The sequence below is a fragment of the Pelodiscus sinensis genome, chromosome 1 (assembly GCF_052426305.1).
Source record: "Pelodiscus sinensis isolate ZL-2025 chromosome 1, ASM5242630v1, whole genome shotgun sequence".
Lineage (NCBI taxonomy): Eukaryota > Metazoa > Chordata > Testudines > Trionychidae > Pelodiscus > Pelodiscus sinensis.
The window spans coordinates 256230001-256257386 of record NC_143052.1 but is presented as its reverse complement, the minus strand read 5'-3'; the positions used below and the strand labels follow the sequence as shown (position 1 = coordinate 256257386).

At 43.0% G+C, this 27386-nt stretch overlaps 1 protein-coding gene across 3 annotated transcripts in view; it reads right to left on the bottom strand.

The window, feature by feature from the left end:
• The window catches only part of DZIP1 (DAZ interacting zinc finger protein 1), an 84761-nt gene that overhangs the window by 33788 nt on the left and 23587 nt on the right, over positions 1–27386 (bottom strand). The window contains exons 4-9 of one of the 3 annotated variants that reach the window (XM_075918812.2): positions 20737–20864; positions 8497–8658; positions 7601–7738; positions 6719–6781; positions 5702–5842; positions 2287–2335 (exon numbers count right to left, since the gene is read on the bottom strand). In XM_075918812.2, the coding sequence (XP_075774927.2) occupies positions 2287–2335; positions 5702–5842; positions 6719–6781; positions 7601–7738; positions 8497–8658; positions 20737–20864 (681 nt within the window). The remainder of the gene's footprint in view (positions 1–2286; positions 2336–5701; positions 5843–6718; positions 6782–7600; positions 7739–8496; positions 8659–20736; positions 20865–27386) is intronic. The other 2 variants (XM_075918813.2, XM_075918814.2) reach the window with 2 other exon arrangements.

The window sequence follows — 27386 nt, the reverse complement described above, 5'->3', positions numbered from 1 at the left end:
CTGGACGCGATGCCCCGACAAAGAAGCCTTTCTTCATCGACACAGGTAAGCCTCGTGAAACCAGGTTTACCTGTGTCGATGAAGAAAGGCTTCTTTGTCGGGGCATCGCGTCCAGACTCTCCCGATCTGCCGACAAACAGCTGATCGGCAGATCGGGGCAGCCATTTAAATTTAAATGAAGCCGCGATTATTTTAATCGCGGCTTCATTTCCCTCTTCCGATCTGGCTAATCTACATGCCTCCGTCGACGGAGGCATGGAGTCTGGACACAGCCACAGAGACAGCAAACATAGTACAGTATTGTATAGAGCATAAACTCAAAAAAAAAGAAAGGGAAAGCAGCATTTTTCTTCCTAATAGAAAATTTCCAAAGCTGTATTAAGTCAATGTTCGGTCATTAACTTTTTGGAAAAACAATATTAATGTTTGATTAAGAGTTATGAACTCTGAGGTTCTACTGTAGCACATTTACAAGTTAATTAAAGAACATATTTCAAGGGAAAGACAAAATTTTATACCAACAGGTTTCAAAACTAGTAAAAGGTTGCTTTACTAAATAACTAAAATAACAGTATTACCTAGCTGCTGGAGATGGCAGATATAATCCTGAAATTCTACTCTGCCACTGAGTAGTAAGTGTAGACCTGGGCAAATCAATCAGACTGTTTTGTCTGTTTTTTAATTTGTGAAATGTTTTCTGTCATAGCATAGTTTGTTCCTTGTTACAGCAGTGACAGCCCAGGGCCAGCTGATTCCTAAGCATGACTGCTTTAAGAACAGATAGTTCTGGGAAAGCTCACCAGACCAAGACGGGAATGGTGGCCAGGTGCCCAAGTCATGTGGCTAAGTATTATTAAACTTCTTAGTTCAGTCAAAAGCAAGCCTGTCATCAGGAGCTGGCTGAAGGGAAGATCTCCTATGAAAACCTGAACAATGGTAGAATATGAAAGCTACCAGGATTCAAATACAGACCCAAGAAGACTAGGCTGTGGCAACTCTGTTCTAATGGACAAAAGAATTTGAGCCCCGGGACAAAAGCTAGGAAAACACCTAAAAGGGAGGTTTCACGAGAGAAGGCCCAGGATCTATAATAGGAATGGCAGAGTTCCTCAAGCAGAGATGGAACTGGGGAGCCAAGGAAGAGCCAGAGTCACTCAGAAGCCCTGAAACTGGTAAATTTGAAACCCTAAATAAGCAAGGGTATGTCTACACTACCCTCCTAGTTCGAACTAGGAGGGTAATGTATGCATACCGCACTTGCTAATGAAGCCCGGGATTTGAATTTCCCGGGCTTCATTAGCATAAGCGGGGAGCCGCCATTTTTAAATCCCCGCTGCTTCGAACCCCGTGTAGCGCGGCTACACGGGGCTCGAACTAGGTAGTTCGGACTAGGGTCCTATTCCGAACTACCGTTACTCCTCGAGGAGCGGCGCTGCGGGACCAACCCGGCAGCGCCCCAGCTGCTCTGTCCCAGGCATCCAAATTCAGCCGCTGTTGAAACTGATCAGCGGCTGATTCCAGGAAGCCCAGGGCAGAGCAACTCTGCCTCGGGCTTCCTGTAGTCAGCCGCTGGTCAGTTTCAGCAGCAGCTGACTTGGGGACACCTGGGGTAGAGCAGCTGGGGTGCTGCCGGGTTGGTCCAGTAGCGCCGAGGAGCGGCGCTGTGGGACCAACCCGGCAGCGCCCCAGCTGCTCTGTCCCAGGCATCCAAATTCAGCCGCTGTTGAAACTGATCAGCGGCTGATTCCAGGAAGCCCAGGGCAGAGCAACTCTGCCTCGGGCTTCCTGTAGTCAGCCGCTGGTCAGTTTCAGCAGCGGCTGAATCTGGACGCCAGTTCCGACTTACATACAAATTCAACTTAACAAACCTACAGTCCCTATCTTGTACGTAACCCGGGGACTGCCTGTACTATTAAACTGCAAGTGCTGATTTGATTTTTTTTAAATTATATTTGTGAAGTCCAGATATCAGTTTGTAATGAACTGTACTATTTAGCTGTGTGAATGGCTAACTGGTTAACTGGCAAACTACGGTTAACCAGTGGGGGTTGGAGCAGCCCAGCCGGAGCAGTCCCCATTCACGATAGGCCCCATACGTCCCCACTTAATTGATTAAACATAATGTTAAACCAGTTAACAAATTAAATGGGATTTTACACTTCTATTACCACTTGGACTATGATAACTATGGGTTGATATTCTGTATTACGATAATTGAACCAAAATATTAGACTTGGAAGGCAGAATCAACTTATTTTATATCCTTTTCTTATAGCCTGCACTTACCAACTTGCGATTTGACATTAGCTAGTGATTTTGTGGACAATTCTTTTATCTGAAAAAAAAAATACAATAAGATGAGGGCACAGTTACAAATGGATGCAATAAGACTGAATAAAATAATGTTCCTAAAATATAAAATGGTAAATGGAATTTATTATTGAAGTATATAAAGCCTAACAAAATTTCTACTATTGCAAAAAGACAGGATGACAAGAATGATTATTTAAAACACTATACAGCCTAAGCTTAGAAATCTACACAGCAGTGAAACAGCCTCGCAGCCGAAGCCCCATGAGCCCAATTTGGCTAGTATGGGCCAGCCATGGATCTTTCTCTGCTGTGTAGATAGACCTTGCATGCCATTCAGACTATGCAGTGAAATAGGCAGGATTCCTACAGGGGCCTGTATCCTTTACTACATGCTGTACTTCCTTTTTCTACAGTGGGGCTTGAATTCCATCCCCAGTCCATCAAAGCACTTAACCACATACTTAATTTTAAGTATGTAAAAAGTCCCACTGACTTACATTGGTATCCAACCATAACTCGGCTTTAGGTGCTGTCTACACAGCAGGAAGCTGAAGGAAGAGCACTCTTCCTTCAACTTCCCTTACTTCTTGTAAAATGAGGGTTACAGGAGTCAGAGTAAGAAGTCATCCAGCTCAACATTATTTCAAAATAAAAGTCTGTAGTATAGACATGCTCCTTGTTATTTTGGAATAAAGTCAGTTATTCCAAAATAATGCTACAGTTACGTCTTACTCTACTTTTTTCCAGTCAAATCTCATTTAATTTTGTGATGATTAGTTATATTCATTTAAATTCATCACCACTTTTCTTTATAAATCCATTCTGACTTTGACCAATCTGTATATATAAAACTTCTCTTGTTTTATCCCTAGTAAACGTTCTAGTAGAAAGGTCTGACTTGAACTTTTTAACATCTCAATATTTAAAGTGACCTTTTAAAATATTGGTACCATGTTCAGTTTTTTTAGTCCCTCATCCTATTTCCAGTGATGTTGTCCAAATTCTTATTGCTACTTTTTAATTAGCTTGATACCTCTTAAAATCCTGTAAAAGATGCTACAGCATTAATTTCCCTACTGACACATTCTTCCATCTTTCGCATATCCAACCCACCAAAGGTCTGAACCATGTTCCCATTAAGGTGCACACTTGAGCAGCGAAGCACAAAAAATTCTTCCCTGGATCACCTCCTCCGGAGAGCTACGCAGCAGCACTCATGGGGCGGGCAGGGACAGCTGAGATGGCATGGTAGGGAGCTACTGGGGCGGGGGCCCAGGACCTGCTGCAGCTGCGTGGCGTGGGGGAGGCCTGCTCATGAAGGTTAGGTCCATCAATGGCTATTAGCCAGAATGCGTAGGAATGGTGTCCCTAGCCTCTTGTTTCTCTGGAAGTGGGTGACAGAAGGTATCATGTGAGAATTACCTGTTGTGTTCCCTCCCTCTGGGGCATCTGGTATTGGCTACTGTCAGCAGGCAGGATACTGGGCTGGATGGACCTCTGGTCTGACCCAGTATGGCCATTCTTACGTTCTTTTGCTGTGGTAGCTAGGACTGCCATGTGGAAGGGAGGGCCAGAGCCTGTTCTGGCAGCTGAGAATGGGACCTGCCTCATGGAGCAGGTGTCTGCTCCAGTGGCCAGGAACAGGACATGCCGCATGGCGGGGGTGGGAGCTGTCTCCTCCAGCAGCCAGAACTTGTGTGTTAATAAATTGGGTGGCACACATCCAAACTAGCACACATGACCTCAATATTGGTGCACAAGCCAAAATTACTCCATTCATGGTTGGAAAATCTTAGAGGGAACGCTGGTCTTAACCCATAGTAGGATACCTGAGAGGTATCTTCTTTTATGATCTATCCTTGAGTCTAGCCTCCATTTTCTCTCATCAATATCACCTGCTCTTCAAGACTTTCCACTCTGATGAGCTTTAACTTCATAATTCCTTTTCAGAAAAGCTGCTTTGAGATCCTTTATGAAACATTTTATAACCCATGTAATGCTGATTTTCTTTGGAGATGTCTGAGTCAAAATACTTGTCTCTGTCTCCTCTGAATATACTATTTAATTCTCTTTTATTTATTGCTCAGTAGGTTTTTTTCACTCTCAGCTGTAATTTTTTGTTATGGAAGATGATTTAAAAGTTGCAACTTGCTAACTAGACACATAAATCTATGCCCCAAGTTTGTAAAGACTTATGCATGTGCTTAAAATTAACCACTTTCTGAAGTATGCAAAATAAGATTCTTCATGGTAAATACACACAATTTAACACATACATGGATTAATAGATTTTTACAGTCAGAAGGAACTATTATGATGATCTAGACTGATCTTCTGCATAACACAGGCCATACAATCTAAACCAGTAATTTCTGCATCATGCCCATTAACATTTTGAAATATAGTATCTCTTTTAGAAAGTTATCAAGACTTGATTTAAACACTTGATGTGATAGAGAATCTATCTCATTTCTAGGCTAGCTGTTTAAATTATTAATTATCCTCACAGTCAAAAAATTGTGCCTTATTTCTGGTCTGAATTTGTTTAGTATCAGATTCTTATAATTAGATCTCATTATGCCTTTTTCTCATAAATTACAGGAGTGTCTACCTTAAGATATCTCTTCCCCAAGTAGATTTTTGCAGACTGTGACCAAGTCAACTCTTAACCCTCTCTTGGAGAAACTAAACAGACTTAGCTTGTTAAGTTTCAAAGGGTACATCTACACAGCAGAGGAAAAGTTGAATTAAGCTACACAACTTGAGCTACATCAACTGTGGAGCTTCAGTCGAAATAGCTAGTTTCAGCTTTTGGCATTGTCTACAAAGCAGGAAGTCCGAGGAAGAGCACTCTTCCTTCGACTTCCCTTACTCCTCGCAAAATGAGGGTTACAGGAGTCAGAGTAAGAAGTCCTCCAGCTCAACATTATTTTGACATTATGTCGAAATAACTGCTTGTAGTGTAGACGCAGACTATGTTATTTCAAAATAACATCAGTTATTCTGAAATATTACATACCCAAACTGTGAAATATGTTTTTCAGGCCTCAAATCACCACTGTTTATCTTTCCTGAGTCCTTTCCAATTTGATACATCTATTAATGGGATTATCTGATGGAATTGTCAGCAACAAAAGGAGACTGAATTTGATGGCCCAGGAAGACCTACCAGTCCTTTTTGAAGTACGGCCACCAAAATTGGATACCGTACTCCAGTAATGATCTCACCAAAGCCACATACAGGGGTAATACAACCAACCTGCGTTGAAGAGAATATTAATTTATGAAAATTGGAAGTTCATCCACAGAGTTAAATATTCTTTAAAAAAAATCTCTTCCGACATGCCCCTATAGTTTTAGATACCCAAGAATCCTTTAAAAAACAGACCTGATGTTTTTGAGAAATAATCAGCTCATTCTGTTCCTGAAGTCTCTGCCCTAGCTCTTCTATCCTTTTCTTATAGAAGATATTACTTGCATTTAGGTCCGCTGTCATTGATGATTTAAGCTTCTCAATCTGTGACAGTAGCTAGAAAACGAACAGTTGAAAAGCAACTCGTAAATATTTCATATAATATTTTATTATGTTGTTTAGCCAAGCAAGGTTTTGGTTCAAATTCTTTTCTTTATAGTCCTGGGTAAATGAGCTTCTCTAGGGTGTCCCCATCTAGTCTACTCTAGCAACTCCCTGTTCTGGACTTTCCCCGCTTGACTAGAGCACCCACCTTTTAGCCCCCTCCCCTCACCTTCCTATTGTGCATAATTACCAGGGGAGGAGAAGCAGGGCTACTTTAGTACTCATGGCCTCCATAATCCCTTCCCTCTCACTTCAAGGTTTAAGCACTCTGTCACACCATAATTCAAGAAAGTACTTAAGGATGTGTGACTCCAGTAGGACTCATGCATATGTTGCAGTGCCTCCCTGGACAGGGGATGCTTTTTCTGAATCAGGGCCTATATCATTTTTCATTTACACACAGATTATTAAAAACACAGAAAGGAATGTGCATATATATTATGGACATGCTCTGAAAGTAAGACCTATAGGGAAATATTATAACTAGATAAAGAAAATTATTTACAGTTACCCATGGTAGCAAATAATGCTATTTTAGGAAGAATAGATGGGAATCTTGGCAATGAACACCATGGGCTTGATTCAGGATCAGAACCCTGATCCTGACTGCTATCTCTGGGCACCAGCGTAAAAGAAATAGAGAAATAAATAAATAATGCTACATAATAAAATAATGTATTTTGAGCATAAATTCTTAATATCTATGATTTCTAATCTACCAGATGTTGTAAACTATATTAGTAGCATTGAAAAAGTTAGGTGTTTGTTTTCATTTCACTTGCTTTAAAACAGGTTATTGGTATAAACATACTGCTAATGCAATCTTACCTGGCACCTTTCTTTTTCATGTTCTTGATGAAGGGCTTGTATTCTGGAAGTCCACTTACTCTCCTAAAAGGAAAGTAAATGCTCATTTGAATTAAAATTGGTTAATAATGACCCTGAGTTATATCAGCATAAAAGATTATTAATATTTCAGTAACCCCTTCTGAAAGACTTAAACAGTATTTTAGTATCTCATATGATATGTAATTGTTATATATTATTAGTCATATTGGAAATTATATATTCATAGGATCTTGAATATGTAAGCTCAGTCTCTCAGTAGACAAAATACAAAGTTACTATGATATATTTCATTTTGCTAATACAGTAACAAACATATGAGTAGTCTTTTTCTAAATAACATAAATTCAAACACTGGTTCTTTATAGTGACAATGAAATAAAATACCTTAACTTGAGAAAGATAGAATGTACTTCCCTTTGTAGGAGGAAATGAACAAATTCCACCATTTCTTCATTTAAATGAAGATGGGAACCCATCATTAAAAGTTTCTAACATCTCAGAGTTTCTTATCACTTGTTCAATTTTAAATGTATTTTTCCAAAGCAACACTGAGATCAAGGAGGTACAAATGATTTCTTCTGCCAATTAAAGACACCCAGAACATACTGGGCATGGGTCAGAATCCAGGACAAGTGTCTAAATCGCTCTTCGGAAAGTTAAGCTGGGAATAATTTCCATTAAAGAAATTACTAATAGTATTAAGCAGATAGCAGTGAATCCAATAAGAAAGTTAAGTAGAAAATGAGAATTTCAGAAATTTTTTAATCTGAATTTTGCATTCTTATTTGTAGAATGACAAACACAAAAGACGATCAGTAGTGATCACTATACTGTATGTTCATCTTTACATCAGAATACTACCTGTTTTTCAAGAAGTTCAATCACATTCTGATAATCCTGATCATTCTGTGGTCTCTCTTCCATAAATTCACAGCTGTCTTTTAAAGTGCCCAAATTGGATTTCATTTGCATATTGGACTTTTGTAAATCTAACAATTGCTAAGAGGGAAAAAATCTATTAAAAATCCAGCATATAGTTAAAGAAATTATTATAGGATTTCAGTTTAATATGCAATTTAATTTAAATTATAACTGTTTAAAATTGAGGTAATCCCCATAATCATTTTTAAGCAGCAAAGCATTTATCACATTTACTGGGACACAGGTTAGGAACTAGCACCAACAAAATAGAAGCAGTTCTAATAAACTCTCACACATCTTTTCTGGTGTGCCTGGACGCTCACAGATTTATCCATAATCAGAACACTGGGAAATACCACTTTTGACCTTTCTGACAACACCCTATGCAGGCAGTTCTTCTCCCTCAGGACCTTGCTATAGAGGTTATTCCTCCTCTTACAAATCATTCATAAACACCTAATCTTGGTAGGCAGCAATAATAAAATATTAACCAACTAGAAAACAAGAACTATATGGATGAGGATTAAGTAAAGAATGACCTGCAACTTGTAGGCAGGAATCCTTCATACAAATAAGTGCAATTCATAAAAAAATGAAAACATCTTGGAATTAAGGAGACAATACCAAAATATAACCATTAAATTAATATTTTAAATGTTTTATATAAGAACAATTCTTATAATATTAACAGCATGACTCTGACCTCTTGTAAAAAGCTTTGAAATCTGATGATGGAAAAATTATGAGAGATATTATTACTATATGTTTCAAATAATAAACCAAGATAATTTCCTTACAGATAATATTAACAGAAATTCCGTATTTAAATCACTTACATTCTCTAATGCAGTATTCTTTGCAGCTAATTCTTTAAATTCCCTCATAAACATCTCTTTCACTTTCTCTATTTCATCAGCCAATCTCTCTTTTTCTTCCTCTTTCCATTTATGAAAAGATTGCATAATTTCTTCTTCTTTTGATCTTTGAAGTTCATATTCCTGAAATTATTTTAAAATGTTACTCTAAGAATTCTCTCACTCTCTTCCCACATGTAAAACAATGCAACATGAAACATGGAAAAGATAATAGATAAGCTTTGTGAGCCAAATGATAATTTCCATAATATATTGTGATATAAATTTTTAAATCAGAACTTCTAAGTGGAACCAACTATTTGAACCAATTTTTTCATTCTTTAAATAAACAATTTCAGCTCCTCCAGGCACTTATGTAAATAAAGGGATTTTGCCTAAAAATTATATCATATTCCTCTCTTAACCCTCAAACTGTAAGTTTTTTGTTTTGCATTTATCACACAATGCTGTCCTTAACTTTTGTTTGAAAAAGTCAATGAGAAGTTCTGCCTAAAACCAAAGGGAATGATATAGCCAGTTTCTGTCAAATATATAGAAATTAATTCAAGTTTAAAAGCAAAAATAACCACAAGAGTTTAAGGCTACAAAGTCTAACCAATTTGCATAAATTACAGCCTTGTAACAACATATTCATATTACCTGGCTGACTTTTGCTTACATGTGGGTTAGAAAGGAATTTTTCCTCAGATCCAGTTGGCAGTAACCTGGAGGAGATTTCACATTTCCCTGCAGCATGGAGTGTGAGATACTTGCTGGTACTATTTCGGGTGCATCTCAATCAATGCCCTACACCACTGGCCCATCTTGGCCACTCCTATTCTATGTTTGTGGAACATAATAGTTTAGTCTCCCGTGGTCTCTAATGAATTGCTCTAATTTCAGCTACTGGGATTAATATATAGGCATTGGCTTTTACTGGTGGCTAGTGACATACAGGAGGTCAGACTAAATAATTTGGTGGTTCCTTCTGGCCTTAAATTAAAATAAATATGAGTCAACGAAGAAAAACAATTGCAAAAAAAAAGCAAACATCATTCTGGGATATACTGTTGTAAGCAAGACATGAGAAGTAATTCTTCCACTCTACCTATTAGGTCTCTACTGGAGGACTATGTTCAGTTCTGGGTGCCACATATCAGGAAAGACATGGACACATTGCAGAAAGTCCAGAGAAGAGCAACAAAAATGATTAAAGATTTAGTAAAAATGACCTATGAGGGAAGACTGAAAAAACTGCATTTAGTCTGGAGAAGACTGAGAGTAGAAATGATAACAGTCTTCAAGTACATAAAAGGTTGTTACAAGGGGGAGAGAGAAATACTATTCTCCTCAACCTCTGAGCACAGGACATGAAGCAATGGGCTTAAATTGCAGCAAGGGATTTTGGTTGGATGTAAGGAAAAAACTTCCCATCAGGGTAGGTAAACAAAGGAATAAATTCCCTAGGGAGATTGTGGAATCTCCATTATTAGAGATTTTTTAAAAGCAAGTTAGACGAACACGTGTCAGGAATGGTCTATATGCAGGGCCCTACCAATTTTACAATCACAGGATTTTAAAAATTGGAAATTTCATTATTTCAGCTATTTAAATCTAAAATTTAATGGTGTTATGACTACAAGGGTTCTGACCCAAAAAGGAGCTGTACGGGGGAGTCACAAGATCTACTGTATAATTGACAGAGTTTAAGCTTCAGTCTGTGTATCTGTCTGTGAGTCTGTTTGTTCAAGAACTCCTCCTAACTGGTAAAAGCAAGGGCCACCAAATTTGGTATGCAGCTTCTTTCTATCATGACTTAAAGCAAGGTCAGAGTTTGATTGTGACAGGACAATGGAATGTTCCTGGAATTTGACTGTTTCTCATAAAATGGAAAGGGAGGGGTCTGGTAGGAGGGACAGTTATACTGGAGAATTACCATAGGGGGACAGCAAAGGACCAGAGATGGGGAGCAGGGCAGCTATAACCCCATTCGGCGAACAGGGGCAGAGGTGGAGAAAAGGACGGTTATCTATTATATATTTCACAGTTTGTGTGTCTGTTAGTATCTTTGTCCCCCAGGCGGGGGACATGCATTCCTCCTTCGGTTGTGCCTGCTGCAGCAGTTATGGACAAGTGCTTTTCACTTAGCCCCAAGTTGCTGTGGTGACAGAGGGATGGGGGTGTCCTCTCTCCCCAAGGCAGCCTGAGTACTGAACCCCTCATTCCATCCCAAAACAATCATTTAAATGAAGAAAAGCAAACCTTATTTGAGTTAAGGACCTGAGCAATGCTGGATAAGTATTCTAATTATTGTATGCAAGACTTGTGGTACTGATACACCCTTTTCTTCGCTGCTGTTGGTGGTGGTGCTGCCTTAGGAGCTGGGCAGCTGGAGAGTGGTGGCTGTTGGCCAAGAGCCCACCTCTTAAGGCAGAGTTGTCATTGGCAGCAGAAGTGCAGAAGTGAGGATGATATGGGATGGGGTATTATCCAGATCTACCCTTGCAATCATTGTCTTGACTTAGCTGCTAATAACACTGAGCCAAACAGTTTGTCAGAGCTGGGCGCCTGGCCACCATCTTCCTCTTTCCAGCCACCAGCTGCTGCTCTTTTGCCTCTGCTGAAGGCAACACAGAAGTAAGAGTGGCAATACTGCAGCCCCCTAAAATAAGCTTGCAACCCTCTCTCCCCTCCCTCCCCCGCCCGCAGTTTCCTTTTGATCAAGACCGCAGTTTGAAAAATGATGGTCTCTACCATGAAATCTGTATAGCAGAGGGTAAAGCACACAAAGGAGCTTTCATGGTCCATGATGTATTATTCATGGTTGTTCATTTGGTAGGGCCCTAACTCTATAAAGCTTAGTCCTACCGTAAGTCCAGGGAACTGGACTAGATGACCTCTTGAGATCCCATCCAGTCCTATGGTTCTATGGCTCTGTGGGTTGGATTGTTACTATGTTATAAGGCAAGTTATAACCCAACATTAATGAAACACATTACCAGAGACTAGCATATAATTAATCCACCAAACCCAGCAAAAAAAAAGCAAAAATAATAGCAGTGAATAATCATCATTCCCTTGATGTGGAATCCTATGAAACCCACATTTATACAGGAAGAGTTCAGTTGCCCTTACAACTTTGAGAAAAATAACAAATATTTGAGTGTATAAGGCTAAACTCTGGCTATCAGTAAAAGTAGTTGTCACTCATATATACTGATGGTATGGAAGTGGGAATTTGAAATCTCAGGCTTGACAGACATTCAACTTCAAGTTTTTGTGTTTTTTTTAACTCAGTACTTGGAGAACAGTGACCCAAAAAGCAATTGCCATCGGGTAGCTTTTCATTGCTTACTGTATATGAAACAAACTGGTGGACTCAGTGTTGTTAGCAGTCAAGTCAAGACAATGATTGCAAGGTTAGTAGAAATGGCAGACACAAACCATAATGAGAAAGAGTTCTCTGCTCTTCTATACTAGCAAGGATACTTTGAGGCTTGTACATTCATGTTGAGGCAACTGATAGATATGAATAATGCCCTAAGAAGGATTGGAAGTCCCCTAACCTCCATGTTGCTATCCTGGAACTCCTCCTCAGAAATAAGGTCTTCTTGTTTCATATGATGTGGATCATGCTGAGCAGACTCCTCCCCCACACACACACTTTTCTGGTGTCAGTAGGGGGCTACTGTGGTGAGATGCAGGCCCCTAATTCAGTATTATTTCTATTCCCACGCAATATGGCTTGTCAGAACTACACAAAGAGGTGGGGGAAGGGCAGCACATTGAGCAAAAACCTCACTGTTAGGGCAATACTGGAGTGGAGTAGGAAGGGGATTTCTTGCTTTTCCTCCATGATATTTCTAGGCTTTCATACTGCTTCTGCCACTCCATGAGAAGTCTGGAGCTAACTAAGGCCCAGAAATTAAGATATCACTTCACAGAATAGATGCTAGCTGTAGGTACCCAATAAGAGCATGATAACCAGGCAAGTTTTGTGAGCCTACTGATGGAATCAGGAATGGCACAAAATGTATAATTTGGGGGTGGTTGGCACCTGCAGAGTGATGAAAGAGAGAATACACACCCAACATACACTGCATCATAGGAACTAGACTGCCACCTTCTGGTGATAAAGCTTATTTTAGCCCATTTCTATTGCTTTCTATTAAGTAACTTCCTTTCATGGAAAATTTTCTACTTAATTTGTAAGTACAGTCAGGTGGATTTTACTGAAGTGGGTAAAATTATTCAATAAATCAAAGTATGTTCTATTATTCTACTCACTATCCTTGGGCGTTACATATTAAATGCTACTTTTCTTTCTCAGTATAACTGCATAACTGCCATTGTTTCAAAAGTATAAATAAACAGAGGACTGAATAGATAAACTTTTTGTGATTTTCTAATGATTAAGTTAAAATATTTACCTGTAGAAATGACATGTTATTAAGTGCATATTGGGAGCTTCATTAAATTATGATCCTAAGCATTTTGTAATAGCAGTGACCTAATTATACAGGAAAACCCACTACTCTCGTTTTTGAAGTATTCTGATTTGACAGACTATACATTCTGCTGCAGCTTCAAGTAATATTTTAAATTCATATTAATTTAAAAATGAAAATAAGTCAAGCTATCGAGTCAATATCATTTGTGCTATTTAATTTGATATTAAAAACAATATATTTTATTTCTTCCCCTTACATTTTCAGTTTTTATACGCTGCAGAGTTTTGTACCAAACAGTCAAAACTTCATTCTAGAAGTTCTCAAGGGAGCATGACTGTTTAAGTAAAAGACAGAAAAGATTTCTGGCACCTAGCAAGGTATAGGAGATAATTTAGGGTTGCAAGATAAGTACATTATAGCAGGAAATGGTTAACAATCATACTAAAAACTAATGTCACAGGGTTTCAGAACGGAGTGAGGGAAGTTCACATGTCTCTAGAGCTACTGTTCCATGCAGTCTGCAGATTCAAGCAGCTATCCCTTACACAGTTTTTAAAATTCTCAATACAGGCAGTCCCCGGGTTACGTACAAGATAGGGACTGTAGGTTTGTTCTTAAGTTGAATCTGTATGTAAGTCGGAACTGGCGTCCAGATTCAGCCGCTGCTGAAACTGACCGCCAGTTCTGACTTGCATACAGATTCAACTTAAGAACCCCAAGCTTCCCCAAGTCAGCTGCTGCTGAAACTGATGAGCGCTGATTCCAGGAAGCCTGGGGCAGAGCAACTCTGCCTCGGGCTTCCTGTAGTCAGCGCTGGTCAGTTTCAGCAGCGGCTGACTTGGGGATGCCTGGGGCAGAGCAGCTGGGGTGCTGCTGGGTTGCTCCAGTAGCACCCCTCGGCGCTACTGGACCAACCCAGCAGCACCCCAGCTGCTCTGCCCCAGGTGTCCTGATTCAGCCACTGCTGAAACTGACCAGCAGCGGCTGAATCAGGACCTGGGGCAGAGCAGCTGGGGTGCTGCCAGGTTGGTCCAGTAGTGCCCAGAGCGGGTGCTGCAGGACCAATCCGCAGCGCCCCAGCTGCTCTGCTCCAGGGTCCAAAACAAAAGCCTGGTCTGCTGGGGGGGGGGCACAGTATCCGCGCCCCCCCCCCAGCAGACCAGGGACACGGGGAGCAGAGCAGCAGCGGCAGCGGGGTGCCGCGCCTCTGAGGCTTTGCTCTGGCAAAGTCTCAGAGGCACGGGACCCCCCCCCCCACGGCTGCGGCTTCAGTCCCGGTGCCTGTGGTCTGCTGGGGACGGTCCCCAGCAGACCACAGGCACCGGGTCTCAAGCGGCAGAAGCGCGGGAACCCGCCCGGTGCCCCTGGTCTGCTGGAGACGGTCTCCAGCAGACCAGGGGCACCGGAGCAGCTTACGAACGGGGCTTTCTCGCCCCGGAGCTCGCAGGTAGCAATCCGCTACCTCGACCTCCGGGGCGAGAAAGCCCCGTTCGTAAGTGCGGATCCGACATAAGTCGGATCCGCGTAAGTCGGGGACTGCCTGTACAATCATAGGGCTAGAAATTTAATTTAAAAATCAAAGTTTAAATTCATGAGGAAATTATGTAGTAAATTCTTGCATCTGCAAATTCATGATATATATGAGTACTATATCAATCAAGTAATAAATTAATAAACGTAGTACCAACCGTGTTAGAAATTATGAAATTGCAAAATATGAATATACATATTTACAACTGGAGACCAGGTGATTCAGGGAATTGGTACTGTGGTAAATATGAGTCAACAGTGTGACACTGTTGCAAAAAAAACCCCAAACATGATTCTGGGATGCATTAACAGGAGTGTTGTAAGCAAGACACGAGAAGTGATTCTTCTGCTCTACTCTGCACTGATTAGGCCTCAGCTGGAATATTGTGTCCAATTCTGGTCACCACATTTCAAGAAAAATGTGGAGAAATTGGAGAAGGTTCAGCAAAGATCAACAAAAATGATTAAAGGTCTAGAAAACATGACTTATGAAGGAAGACTGAAAGAATTGGGTTTGTTTAGTTTAGAAAAGAGAAGATTGAGAGGGAACATGATAGGCTATGTCTAGACTGCAGAGCTTTCCTGACATACTGCGTCCAAGGAACGTGTCTGCTTTTTAGGAACAGTTTCAGAAAAAGCAGACGTTTTCTTTTGGTATTTCTGTATATACGAACTAGGGGCCACCAAATGAAACTAATGGGCAGCAGATTTAAAACAAATAAAAGGAAGTTCTTCACACAGCACATAGTCAAGCTGTAGAACTCCTTGCCTGAGGAGGTTGTGAAGGCTAGGACTATAACAGGGTTTAACAGAGAGCTAGATAAAGTCATGGAGGTTAAGTCCATTATTGGCTATTAGCCAGTATGGGTAAGGAATGGTGTCCCTCACCTCTGTTTGTCAGAGGGTGGAGATGGATGGCAGGAGAGAGATCGCTGGATCATTACCTGTTCAGTTCACTCCCTCTGGCACACTTGGCACTGGCCACTGTCAGCAGACAGGGTACTGGGCTAGAAGGACCTTTGGTCTGACCCAGTATGGCCATTCTTATGTTCTTATTCCTTTCAGTGAGAGGAATAAATGATGTTCCGAAAGAAGAGTTTTTTCCAAAATTTGGCCCCATGTAGATGGGCCAAATTTCGGAAAAGCCTCTTTTGGAAAAAAAGCGGAAAAAGATATGCAAATTGCACTTTGCAATTTGTGTATCTTTTCCCGACTTTTCTCTGCAGTGTAGACATAGCCACAACAGTTTTCAAGTACAGCTCAGACCTCCCTTGTCCAGCAACCTTGGGACTTGAGTGGTCCTGAACATGGAGTTTCCCGGATGAGGGGAGGTCAAGGCTTCCAACCTGGCTGTAGGCTCGGCTCCCAGTTGAGTCTGCGCTCCCTGCCACCTGCCGCTGCCTCCAGTCTCACACCATGCCAGGCCTGGCCTGGCCAGGGCTGCATCACCCACTGCACCAGCCCCGGACAGGGGCCGGCCTTGCTGCCTCTAAGGGGCTGTGCCCCCCCCTGCTCAGAGCCAGCCCGGGCTATGAGCCCAGCTGACTCTAGCCCTGGCTGGGCTAAGCTCCCTGCTGCCAGCCCCGGCTGGAACTGCGCTCCTGCACCATGCCAGCCCAGGCCAAGGCTGTACTAGCCCTGGATACCTCCAGCCTTGACTGAGGCTGCTCTCTTTACCGCCAGCCCTGGCCAGGGCTGTGCTCTCCACCCTCCTGGGGCTGGGTTCCTCACTGCCAGCCCAGCCTGGGCTGTGCTTTTGAACCTGGACAGCCGGGGCTTGCTGGTCCAACAGTATTTGTGGTCCTGTCAGACCACAGATGTTGCCGTATCAGACTGTCCCAGATTTTAGAGATTCAACCTGTATCTAAAAGGGTGTTATAAGCAGGAGAGTGAAAAATTGTTCTCCTTGACCTCTGATGATAGAACAAGAAGCAATGGGCTTAAATTGAAGCAAGGGAGGTTTAGGTTGGACATAGAAAAAACTTTCTAACTGTCAGGGTGGTTAAACACTGGACTAAATTGCCTAGGGAAGTTGTGGAATCTCCATTATTGGAGATACTTAAGAACAGGTTGGTTAGACGTCTATCAGGGATGATCTAGATCAGGGCTATTCAACTTTGGAAACCCCACGGTCACAATGATACTCACAGCACATGCCGAGGGCCATAACTTAAATGTGATTGCATATTCATGAAAATACATATTCAAATATATGCAAATAGCTCTTTTCACACTGATGGGCATGATTATAAAGATTAAGGCAAGACTACACAACACACAGGCCCCATTTAAGTCAGTTCTGCTGATATTAATAAAACGCAGTATTTACACGAATTCACCCATATGACAGCACTTTTAATGAGCAATGAAAGTCCAGGAATTTAACTACTAAAACACATATCAACAGAAGACCATTATATTGACTTGCCATTGTGGAGCGTGTTCCCAGTGCCGGCCATGTTCAAAGGATGCCACTTGTGGGCCGCATGTTGAGCCCCGTGTAAACCCAAACCACACTGCAGGCCTCAAACAAATGGGCTGCGTGTTGAGTAGCCCTGGTATAGATAGTGTTTGGTCCTGCCATGAGGGCAGGGTACTGGACAGGGCAGGGTACTGGACCTGTCAAGGACCCTTCCAGTTCTACTATTCTATGCTTAATACAATTCTTTTCATAGAGAAAAAAACAAGCAATAGTAGAGCTTTAAAGGGCTTAAGATAAAATGTAAATCTTCCCACCTTCACGCCACTTTTCCCACAAATAATGCCCCGTATTCTGCCTGTTTTCTCTCTCTATTGTCTCCCCAGCCTCATTTATATAAGCTGATTACTCTTTATTTAAATAAATCCTGTAACCAGAATAGCTATTTTTATTCAGGGTTTGTATTCATATTTATCTTACTATTAAATAGAATGGAAAAGGGACAGAGGGAAAGTGAGGCCAGCAGCAGGATTCCAGGGTCTCCCCATTCTGTTGTAAAAGAAGCTAGTTCTGTAAAAAATGATGGTGTGCTGGTAGGATAGAAAATGTTTTCTCCCACTGAAGAGAGGGATATCTGGGGTGATAATGCGGGTGACAGTGGCAGAATGTAATCAACCAGCCACTCCACAATCCACATTTCTGTCTCCCTGCTTTCCCCTAGGGCTCAGGCTCCTCTCATGACAGCCTGAATACTGTCAGGGAAAAGAGCTAGAAAGGGGCTTCATGCCAGTGTAAGCACTAATTTCAGCACTAATCTCTAAGCAACTCCCTTGCTTAGATTCCTGTACCTTAAAAGAATGTGTTTTGAGTACACCAAGGTGTCCGTGATGGACTTCTGGGATTGCTGTGTATTCTGTGCCATAAAGAAAACAATGCTTTCGCTGCATGAGCCATCTGTTCAAACACATCACTTTGAGCCATCAAATATGGACAGACTGGCTAGCATATACAGCAGATGCTCACATTAGTTCAGTTCCGCTATGCTGACATGAGACATTTTCTTCAGCAACCTATGATCAAGATTCATATTGCTGGGAATCAGAACCATCTTCTTATGCAAGCTTTTCATCATGGTTGATTTATTTAAATATAACAGGCTTTGAGTTACTATGACTGTTAGGCTGAAACATTGCCACTCACTTCCAAGAGTATCTGACCTCACAGATCCAGGGTAATACAGGTAATACAGATCCAGGGTAATACATATCAAAAGCTGGGCAGCAGCATCTCTAGGAAAGAGGGCTTCACGTCAAATTTTCTTTAAAACAGAATATTTTAAAATTTCACTCTAATAATGTAAAGGTAAGATAAAGCCCAAATTTAGGCCTGGTCTACACTGGGAGTTTAGATCAAAATTAGCCACATTAGGTCAATTTTCTAAACAATGAGTCCACACCACCAAGCCATTTAATCGTCTTTAAGGGCCATTAAAGTTGATTTCCGTACTTCTGCTTTCACCTTGCATGGCTGACTTTGCGGCAGTACAGATGCAATGTTCTGAAAGTCTAAGTTCTTGGCCTCTGGGATGTGTCCCACAGTGTCCCTCAGTGCACATAAAAATGTATTATGCACATGGGTGGAAAAAATCTTCACGTGAATGGAAAAGATTATAGGGAACATTGATTGCGACCCCTCGAGGGGTCCTGACCACCTGTTTGAGAACCTTTGCTAGAAAGAAATCTGACTAAGGCAATGTCTGCACTAGCGAACTTACAGTGGCACAGCTGTACTGATACAGCTGAGCTGCTGTAAAATCGCTCAGGTTGCCACTGTATGCTGATGAGAGAGAGGTCTCCCACCAACATAGCACTGTCCACACCAGCGCTTCTGCTGGCATAACTGCTGAGTGACATAAGTTATACCGATAAAGCAGTAGTGTAGACATGGCCTAAGGATAGATCTACTCGATAGGTGAGAGATTTAATTCCCACCTTTGTTAGATATACACATATCAGCTCTGCTCAAACTAGCATCTAAAAATAGGCAAGTGGCTTCGGTGAAATGGCAGCAGTTTGGACTAGTAGCCTGAATACAATTCTGCCTGAATCTCTGGGTTCGTATTCAGTAGCTAGCCTAAGCCACTGCAGCTACAACCCTGTCTTTAGGCATTATCTCAATTAGGTGTTCAAAAACCTGGGAATTGCACCTCCCAGCTGTTGTGTAGATATTCATACCTATTGCTCTATACAGTAAAGGAGGAAAGGAGCCTTTGAATCTAAAATACCCTCAATTATTTTTTTCCAAAGGTTGCACTCCCCTTGTTGCCTTGGCATAACCTCTTACAAGAAACAACTATGGGTTCTACTTTGAGGTCTGCAGTAAAAGTAAAGGGAACTTTATAATGAAGTTATGCAGAAGAAAGTTACCAAACATTTAAGAAAGGTAGAACAACTTATAATGCAATTTTAAAAATCAAATTACATTTATAAAAATTAGACAGAGATTGGTCTATATCTCTGCATGTCTTATTTAAAAGCCAATTCCACACTGCCCTTTGTTCAGAGAATGCACTCCTTGAAGTTATCTGCTAGGTCTATATCCTCTAAAAACTCACTTCTCTTGTGATATCTACAAGATAGCAGATTGTATTTATTTGAAAAGAAACAAAAAATGTAAGATTATTTGGAAATATCCGAAATTATCAAGTTGTGCAGTAGCTTAACTATGTAACTGCATTATCTTTTTATTTGTTTGTAATACCTATCCCCTCTTCCAGCTTTATGAATGCTGTTGAAATCAAAATTAAAAATAGTAATAAATAAAGTTCTTGCATGTAACTACTTACTAAAGCTATCTTACTGCTTTTACATTTTTTCACTTTCCCACTTTTGCTTCATCTCTTATCAACCCTCCACAATGGCTGAGGTTGCCTACTGCTTCAAGATTACTAAAAGGCTTTGTCTGGCTGCTTACCTAGGGTTCAAAGTTCAACACACCAACTGAAGTGATATTATTTGTATCTTCCTACCATTACTTTCCCATCTTTCTCTCCCCTTCCGTAAGCTGTTGTCTCATGTCTTGCCTATGTTGGACTGTAAGTTCTCATGGTAAAGAACATCTTACTGTTTATAAAACACCATGTAAATTTACAGCGCTATATCTAGCATGTGTCCAATCACCATGGTGTCTAGGTACTAAATGGTATTTTAAATAAGAAATAGTACTATAATACCCTGCAGTCTATCAGCTCTGAAAAGACCTTTTTGCCATCTAATGACTGGCAGGTGCTAATAGCAGCAGTGCCTTTAATACTAGTTCCAAAATACATACAAGAAGGGATAGTGGGAGGTAATGGGGTTTTAAAAATTGTAGGAGGAGCTGTACCTAATGCTGACGTGGCACAAGAACAATGCTGCTGAACAGAAAAATCCTATTTAAGGTTTCAGTTTCATTCAGTTCTAGTCACCTCATTTGTGAGCTCAATGAGCACATTTCAGAATGTTGATTCTTGTAGGAGAGTGTTTCTTAAACTGTATTGCATGGCACACCAGTGTGCCGCGAGGCAGTCAGAGGTGTGCCGTGGAGAACAGAATTCAAAATGGCCACCCTTAAAGGGGCAGGTGACCTTTTTTTTTCTCAATAACTTTCCCCTGACCCGTTTTTTTTTTTTACCCTCAATAACTTTCTCCCCCACATTTTTTTTTCTCAACAAAAAATCCTTGGTGTTCCTCATAAAAAAAAAATTATTGTTTGGTGTTCCTTAGTCTTAAAAAGTTTAAGAAACGCTGTTGTAGGAAATTGTTAATACCTAGTATATACTACCTTAGAAAATCTAACCACTTGTGCTTGTTGTTCAGCTTCTAGGAGGGACTTGGTGAGCTGTAACTCTTCCTTCAACTTATCGATCTCATCCTGTAATTTATCTGTCTGTGCTTTCTTCTTTTGTTCTGCTTGAAAGAAATATACATTTACAAAATGTTACATTTTGGAAAATGTGATTTCCTGCACAAACATCTTCTTTCAGTGCTTCTCCAATCATTTCATTCTGTGAAAAACTACTCTGACAGATCACCTTTCCTCTCCCAAGATCACAATTTCTCACAGATTGCTTCTCAAAATAATACATTCTCTGGATTACTGAATAAACTCCATAGGTCACAGATTGACAGACATTGTCTTATTAAACATACAGCATGTAAAATAGCTTTATGATATATTTAATATTAAAGTTAATTCATATGATACAGATAATATAATACAGATAATAAAATATGTATGGAGAAAGTGAAAAAGGAAAAGTTATTTACTTGCTCCCATAACGTAAGAACTAGGTAGCAAGTTTAAAACAAAAGGAAGTTTTTCTTTATGCAGTGCGCAGTCAGCCTGTGGAACTCCTTGCCAGATGATGTTATTTAATAGGGCTCAAAAAGGAATAAATACATTCATGAAGGTTAAGTCCATCAATACTTATTAGACAGGATGGGTAGGAATGGTGTCCCTATAAAAGAACATAAGGAATGGTCTTAGAAAAGAACATAATGGCTGTACTGGGTCAGGCCAAAGGTCCTTCTAGCCCAGAATCCTATCATTTGACAATGGCCAATGCCAGCTGCCCCAAAGGGAATGAATAGAACAAATAATCATCAGATGATCCCTCCCATCACTCATTTCCAGCCCTTGACAGAGGCTAGGGACACCATAAAGAACATAAGGGGTTGAAGGCCAAAGAAGGAATGAAAGGCATGATCCTCGCATTTGTAATTCTGCAAGATTAATTGTAGCATATTAATTTGTCAAAGTAACTTTATTTATAATTCCATACAGAGATATAACTTTTGATTTGTTCAGAATTATACAGGCAGTCCCCGAGTTACGCGGATCCGACTTATGTCGGATCCGTACTTACGAATGGGGCTTTTCTCGCCCCGGAGGACGCGGGCGACGGGACCGCCCAGACGCGCCGCAGTCCCGCCGCCCGGGTCCCCCATGGCTTTGCTTCGCGTCTCCCTGGTCTGCAGACCAGGGAGACGCGAAGCAAAGCCGCGGGGGACCCGGGTGGGACCGCGGCGCGTCTGGGCGGTCCCGCCGCCCGGGTCCTCCGCGGCTTTGCTCCGCGTCTCCCCGGTCTGCTGGGGGCCCCCCCAGCAGACCGGGGAGACGCGGAGCAAAGCCGCGGAGGACCCGGGCGGCGGCACCGCGGCGCGTCTCTGTCCTGCTGCCCGCGTTTCCATGGTCTGCTGGGGGAGGGGAGGGTGCAGCTAGTGCCCCCCCCAGCAGACCAGGCTTTTCTCGTGGACGCCTATGGTAGAGCAGCTGGGGCGCTGCCGGTTGGTCCCGCAGCGCCGCTCCTCAGCGCTACTGGACCAACCCGGCAGCACCCCAGCTGCTCTGCCCCAGGCGTCCTGATTCAGCCGCTGCTGGTCAGTTTCACGGCTGAATCAGGACGCCTGGGGCAGAGCAGCTGGGGTGCTGCCGGGTTGGTCCAGTAGTGCCGAGGAGCGGCGCTACTGAACCAACCCAGCAGCACCCCAGCTGCTCTGCCCCAGGCATCCCCAAGTCAGCCGCTGCTGAAACTGACCAGTAGCTGACTACAGGAAGCCCGAGGCAGAGTTGCTCTGCCCTGGGCTTCCTGGAATCAGCCGCTGATCAGTTTCAGCAGTGGCTGACTTGGGGACACCTGGGGTAGAGCAGCTGGGGTGCTGCCGGGTTGGTCCCCGCAGCGCCGAGGTGCAGCGCTGCGGGGACCTACCCGGCAGCACCCCAGCTGGTCTGTCCCAGGCGTCCAGATTCAGCTGCTGTTGAAACTGATCAGCAGCTGATTCCAGGAAGCCTGGGGCAGAGAAACTCTGCCTCAGGCTTCCTGTAGTCAGCCGCTGGTCAGTTTCAGCAGCGGCTGAATCTGGACGCCAGTTCCGACTTAAGTACAAATTCAACTTAAGTACAAAACTACAGTCCCTATCTTGTACGTAACCCGGGGACTGCCTGTATTGGTGAAACTTCTGTTCCCAGAATTTCACTACAGGGAAAGTCAGATAGCACAAAGCAGAGGAGGTAGAGAAAGAAATCCCTAAATTCATCACTCATACTGACAACTAAAATGTAGCAGTATTTTGTATGTGCAAATTCCTCTGAAGCACCTGGCAAAGTGCTTTTACCATAAACCTGTAGCCATGTAGTCTGTATTGCTGACTTATGCACATTTAATATTGTTAGTCATACTGACAAAGGCCACATGGCTTGAACAATTTGAGTACAGGTATCTTGATATAATTCCACTTCCTAATTTTCAGCACTATTTTAAGAAAATTATTTCATAATAAGTAAAGCTAACTATCTTCCCCTTGTACATGTGCCTTGTCGGGGCCGGGCAGCTTGCATAGTCTTATGATCCCAAGAGCTATGCCAGTGGGAGTTTAGTGCTCCTGGTAGGTTCATAGACTCATAGACTCATAGACTTTAAGGTCAGAAGGGACCATTATGATCATCTAGTCTGACCCCCTGCACAGTGCAGGCCACAGAATCTCGCCCACCCCTCTTAGAATAATCCTCTCACCTATGTCTCAGATATTGAAGCCTTCAAATACTTTGAAGGCCCCAACATGCAGAGAGTCCTTCAGCTGTGATCTGTGCCCAATGCTACAGAGGAAGGCGAAAAACCTCCAGGGCCTCTGCCAATCTACCCTGGAGGAAAATTCCTTCCTGACCCCAAATATGGCGATCAGCTAAACCCTGAGCATGGGGGCAAGACTCACCAGCCAGACACCCAGAAAGTTCCCTATAGCAACTCCTATCATCCCTCCATTGACCTATTTCCAACTGGTAATGAATGGTCAATTAGTTACCAAGATCATGTTATTTCATCCAACCATCCCCTTATCGTAGAATCAGAACTGGAAGAGACCTCAGAAGGTCGTCAAGTCCAGCCCTCCGCTCTAGGCAGGACCAATCCCATCTAAATCAACCCGGCCAGGGCTTTGTCAAGCCGAGACTTAAACACCTCTAGGGATGGAGACTCCACTACTTCCCTAGGTAACCCATTCCAATGCTTCACTACCCTCCTAGTAAAATAGTTTTTCCTAATATCCAATCTGGACCTCTCCCACCACAACTTGAGACCATTGCTCCTTGTTCTGCCATCTGTCACTACTGAGAACAGCCTCTCTCCATCCTCTTTGGAACCTCCCTTCAGGAAGTTGAAGGCTGCTATCAAGTCCCCCCTCACTCTTCGCTTCTGCAGACTAAACAGACCCAAGTCCCTCAGCCTCTCCTCGTAGGTCATATGCTCCAGACCCCTAATCATTTTGGTTGCCCTCCGCTGGACCCTCTCCAATGCGTCCGCATCCTTTTTGTAGTGGGGGGCCCAGAACTGGACACAGTACTCCAGATGTGGCCTCACCAAAGCCGAATAAAGAGGAATAATGACATCTCTGGATCTGCTGGCAATGCTCCTCTTAATGCAGCCTAATATGCCATTAGCCTTCTTGGCTACAAGGGCACACTGTTGACTCATATCCAGCTTCTCATCCACTGTAACCCCCAGGTCCTTTTCTGCAGAACTACTACTTAACAGGTTGGTCCCCAGCCTGTAACTATGCTTGGGATTCTTCCGTCCCAAGTGCAGGACTCTACACTTGTCTTTGTTGAATCTCATGAGATTTCTAGTGGCCCAATCCTCCAATTTGTCTAAGTCACTCTGGACCCTATCTCTGCCCTTAAGCGTATCTACCTCATCTGCAAACTTGCTGAGGGTGCAATCTATCCCCTCATCCAGGTCATTAATAAAGATATTGAACAAAACCGGTCCTAGAACTGAACCTTGGGGTACTCCACTAGAAACCGACCGCCATCCTGACATCGAACCGTTGATCACTACCCGCTGGGCCCGGCCTTCTAGCCATCTTTCTATCCATCTTACCGTCCATTTATCCAATCCGCATTCCCTTAACTTGCTGGCAAGAATATTGTGGGAGACCGTATCAAAAGCCTTGCTAAAGTCAAGGTATATAACATCCACTGACTTTCCCATGTCCACTGAGCCAGTTACCTCATCATAGAAGCTAATCAGATTGGTCAAGCACGACTTGCCCTTTGTGAATCCATGCTGACTATTCCTGATCACTTTCCTCTCATTCAAGTGTCTCAAAATGGATTCCTTTAGGATCCCTTCCATGATTTTTCCAGGAACCGAGGTAAGACTGACCGGCCTATAGTTCCCTGGATCGTCCTTCTTCCCTTTTTTGAAGATGGGCACTACATTTGCCTTTTTCCAATCATCCGGGATTTCGCCCGATCTCCACGACTTTTCAAAGATAATGGCCAAAGGCTCCTCAATGACGTTTGCCAACTCCTTCAGTACCCTTGGGTGCATTAAGTCCGGACCCATGGATTTGTGTACGTTTAGTTTTTCTAAATAGTTCCTAACCTGTTCTTTACCCACCAAGGGCTGTCCATCTTCTTCCCATCTTGCGTTGCTTAGCACAGAAGTCCAGGAGCCGACCTTGTCCGTGAATACAGAGGCAAAGAAAGCATTGAGTACTTCAGCTTTCCCCACATCCTCTGTCACTAGGTTACCTCCTTCATCCATTAGGGACTGCACACCCTCTCTGATCACCTTCTTCTTGTTGACATGCCTGTAGAAACCTTTCTTGTTATCCTTCACATCCTTAGCCAGTCGCAACTCCATTTGCGCTTTCGCCTTCCTGATAACCCCCCGGCATTCTCGAACTATACATTTAAACTCCTCCCTAGTCATTTGTCCAAGTTTCCACTTTCTGTAAGCTTCCTTTTTGTGCTTAAGTACACCAAGGATTTCCCCTGTAAGCCAATCCGGTCTCCTACCAGGTTTGCCTCTCTTGCTACGCGTCGGGATGGTTTCTTTCTGTGCCTTCAATAAGGCTTCTTTAAAATACTGCCAGCTGTCCTGGACTCCTTTCCCCTTCATGTTAACATCCCAGGGGATTCTTTCCATCAGATCTCTGAGGGAGTCAAAATCTGCTTTTTTGAAGTCCAAGGTGTGTATTTTACTACTCTCTTTCCTTCCTTTGGTCAGGATCCTGAAGTCTACCATCTCATGATCACTGCTTCCCAGGTTGTCACCCACCTCTACGTCCCCTATTAGTTCCTCCCTGTTTGTGAGGAGAAGGTCAAGCTGTGCATGGCCCCTGGTCGGATCCTTCAGCACTTGTACCAAGAAGTTATCCCCAACATTCTCCAAAAACTTCCTGGATTGCCTGTGTACTGCCGTATTGGTTTCCCAACAGATGTCAGGGTGATTAAAGTCCCCCATGAGAACCAGGGCCTGCGATCTGGAAGCTTCGCTCAGTTGTTCGAAGAAAGCCTCATCTACCTCATCCACCTGGTTCGGTGGCCTGTAGCAGACACCAACCACAACATCACTGCTGTTTGCTCCTTTAAACCTGACCCATAGACTTTCAACAAGTTTTTCTCCCTCTTTATACTGGAGTTCAGAGCAATCATAGTGCTCTCTTACATATAGTGCAACTCCTCCTCCTTTTCTCCCCTGCCTATTCTTCCTGAACAATCTATACCCTTCCATGACAGCGCTCCAGTCATGCGAGTCATCCCACCAAGTCTCTGTTATCCCAATTAAATCATATTTCTTGGCCTGGGCCAGGGCCTCCAGTTCTTCCTGCTTGTTGCCCAGGCTTCTCGCATTCGTGTACAAACACTTCAGGTAACCAGTTGATTGCACTATCTTCTCCATTCGAAACTGGGGTCCTCCTTTCTCGCTCCTTGCTCTATGCATTTCTTCCCGGCATCTGACTTTCCCACTCCCCTCAGGGTTTTGGTCACCGTCCCCCGACGAACCTAGTTTAAAGCCCTCCTCACTAGGTTCGCAAGCCTGCCCGCGAAGATGCTCCTTCCTCTCTTCGTTAGGTGGATCCCATCTCTTCCTATCAAACCTTGCGCCCGGAACAGAGTCCCATGGTCGAAGAAACCAAAGCCCTCTCTGCGACACCACCTGCGCAACCACGCATTTACGTCCTCAATTCGACGATCCCTGCCCAGTCCTTTCCCTTCAACAGGGAGGATGGACGAGAACACCACTTGCGCTCCAAAGTCTTGGATCCTTCTTCCCAGTGCTACATAATCCGCAGCAACCCGCTCAAGGTCATTCTTGGCCGTATCATTCGTTCCTACATGGAGAAGCAGGAAGGGGTAGCGATCTGAAGGTTTGATCAGCTTGCTAAGCCTCTCAGTGACATCCCGAATGCGAGCTCCCGGTAAGCAGCACACCTCTCGAGATTCCAGGTCCGGACGGCAGAGGGATGGCTCAGTCCCTCTTAGGAGGGAGTCCCCGACCACCACCACCCGTCGTTTCCTTTTGGGGGTGGTGGCTGTGGAACCCCCATCCCTAGGACTACGCATCCCATGCCTTTCAGTAGATGGTGCTCCCTTCTGGTTTCTACCTTGTGAGGTCCCTTCCAGAGCATTCAGCACTGCAGAGCCTG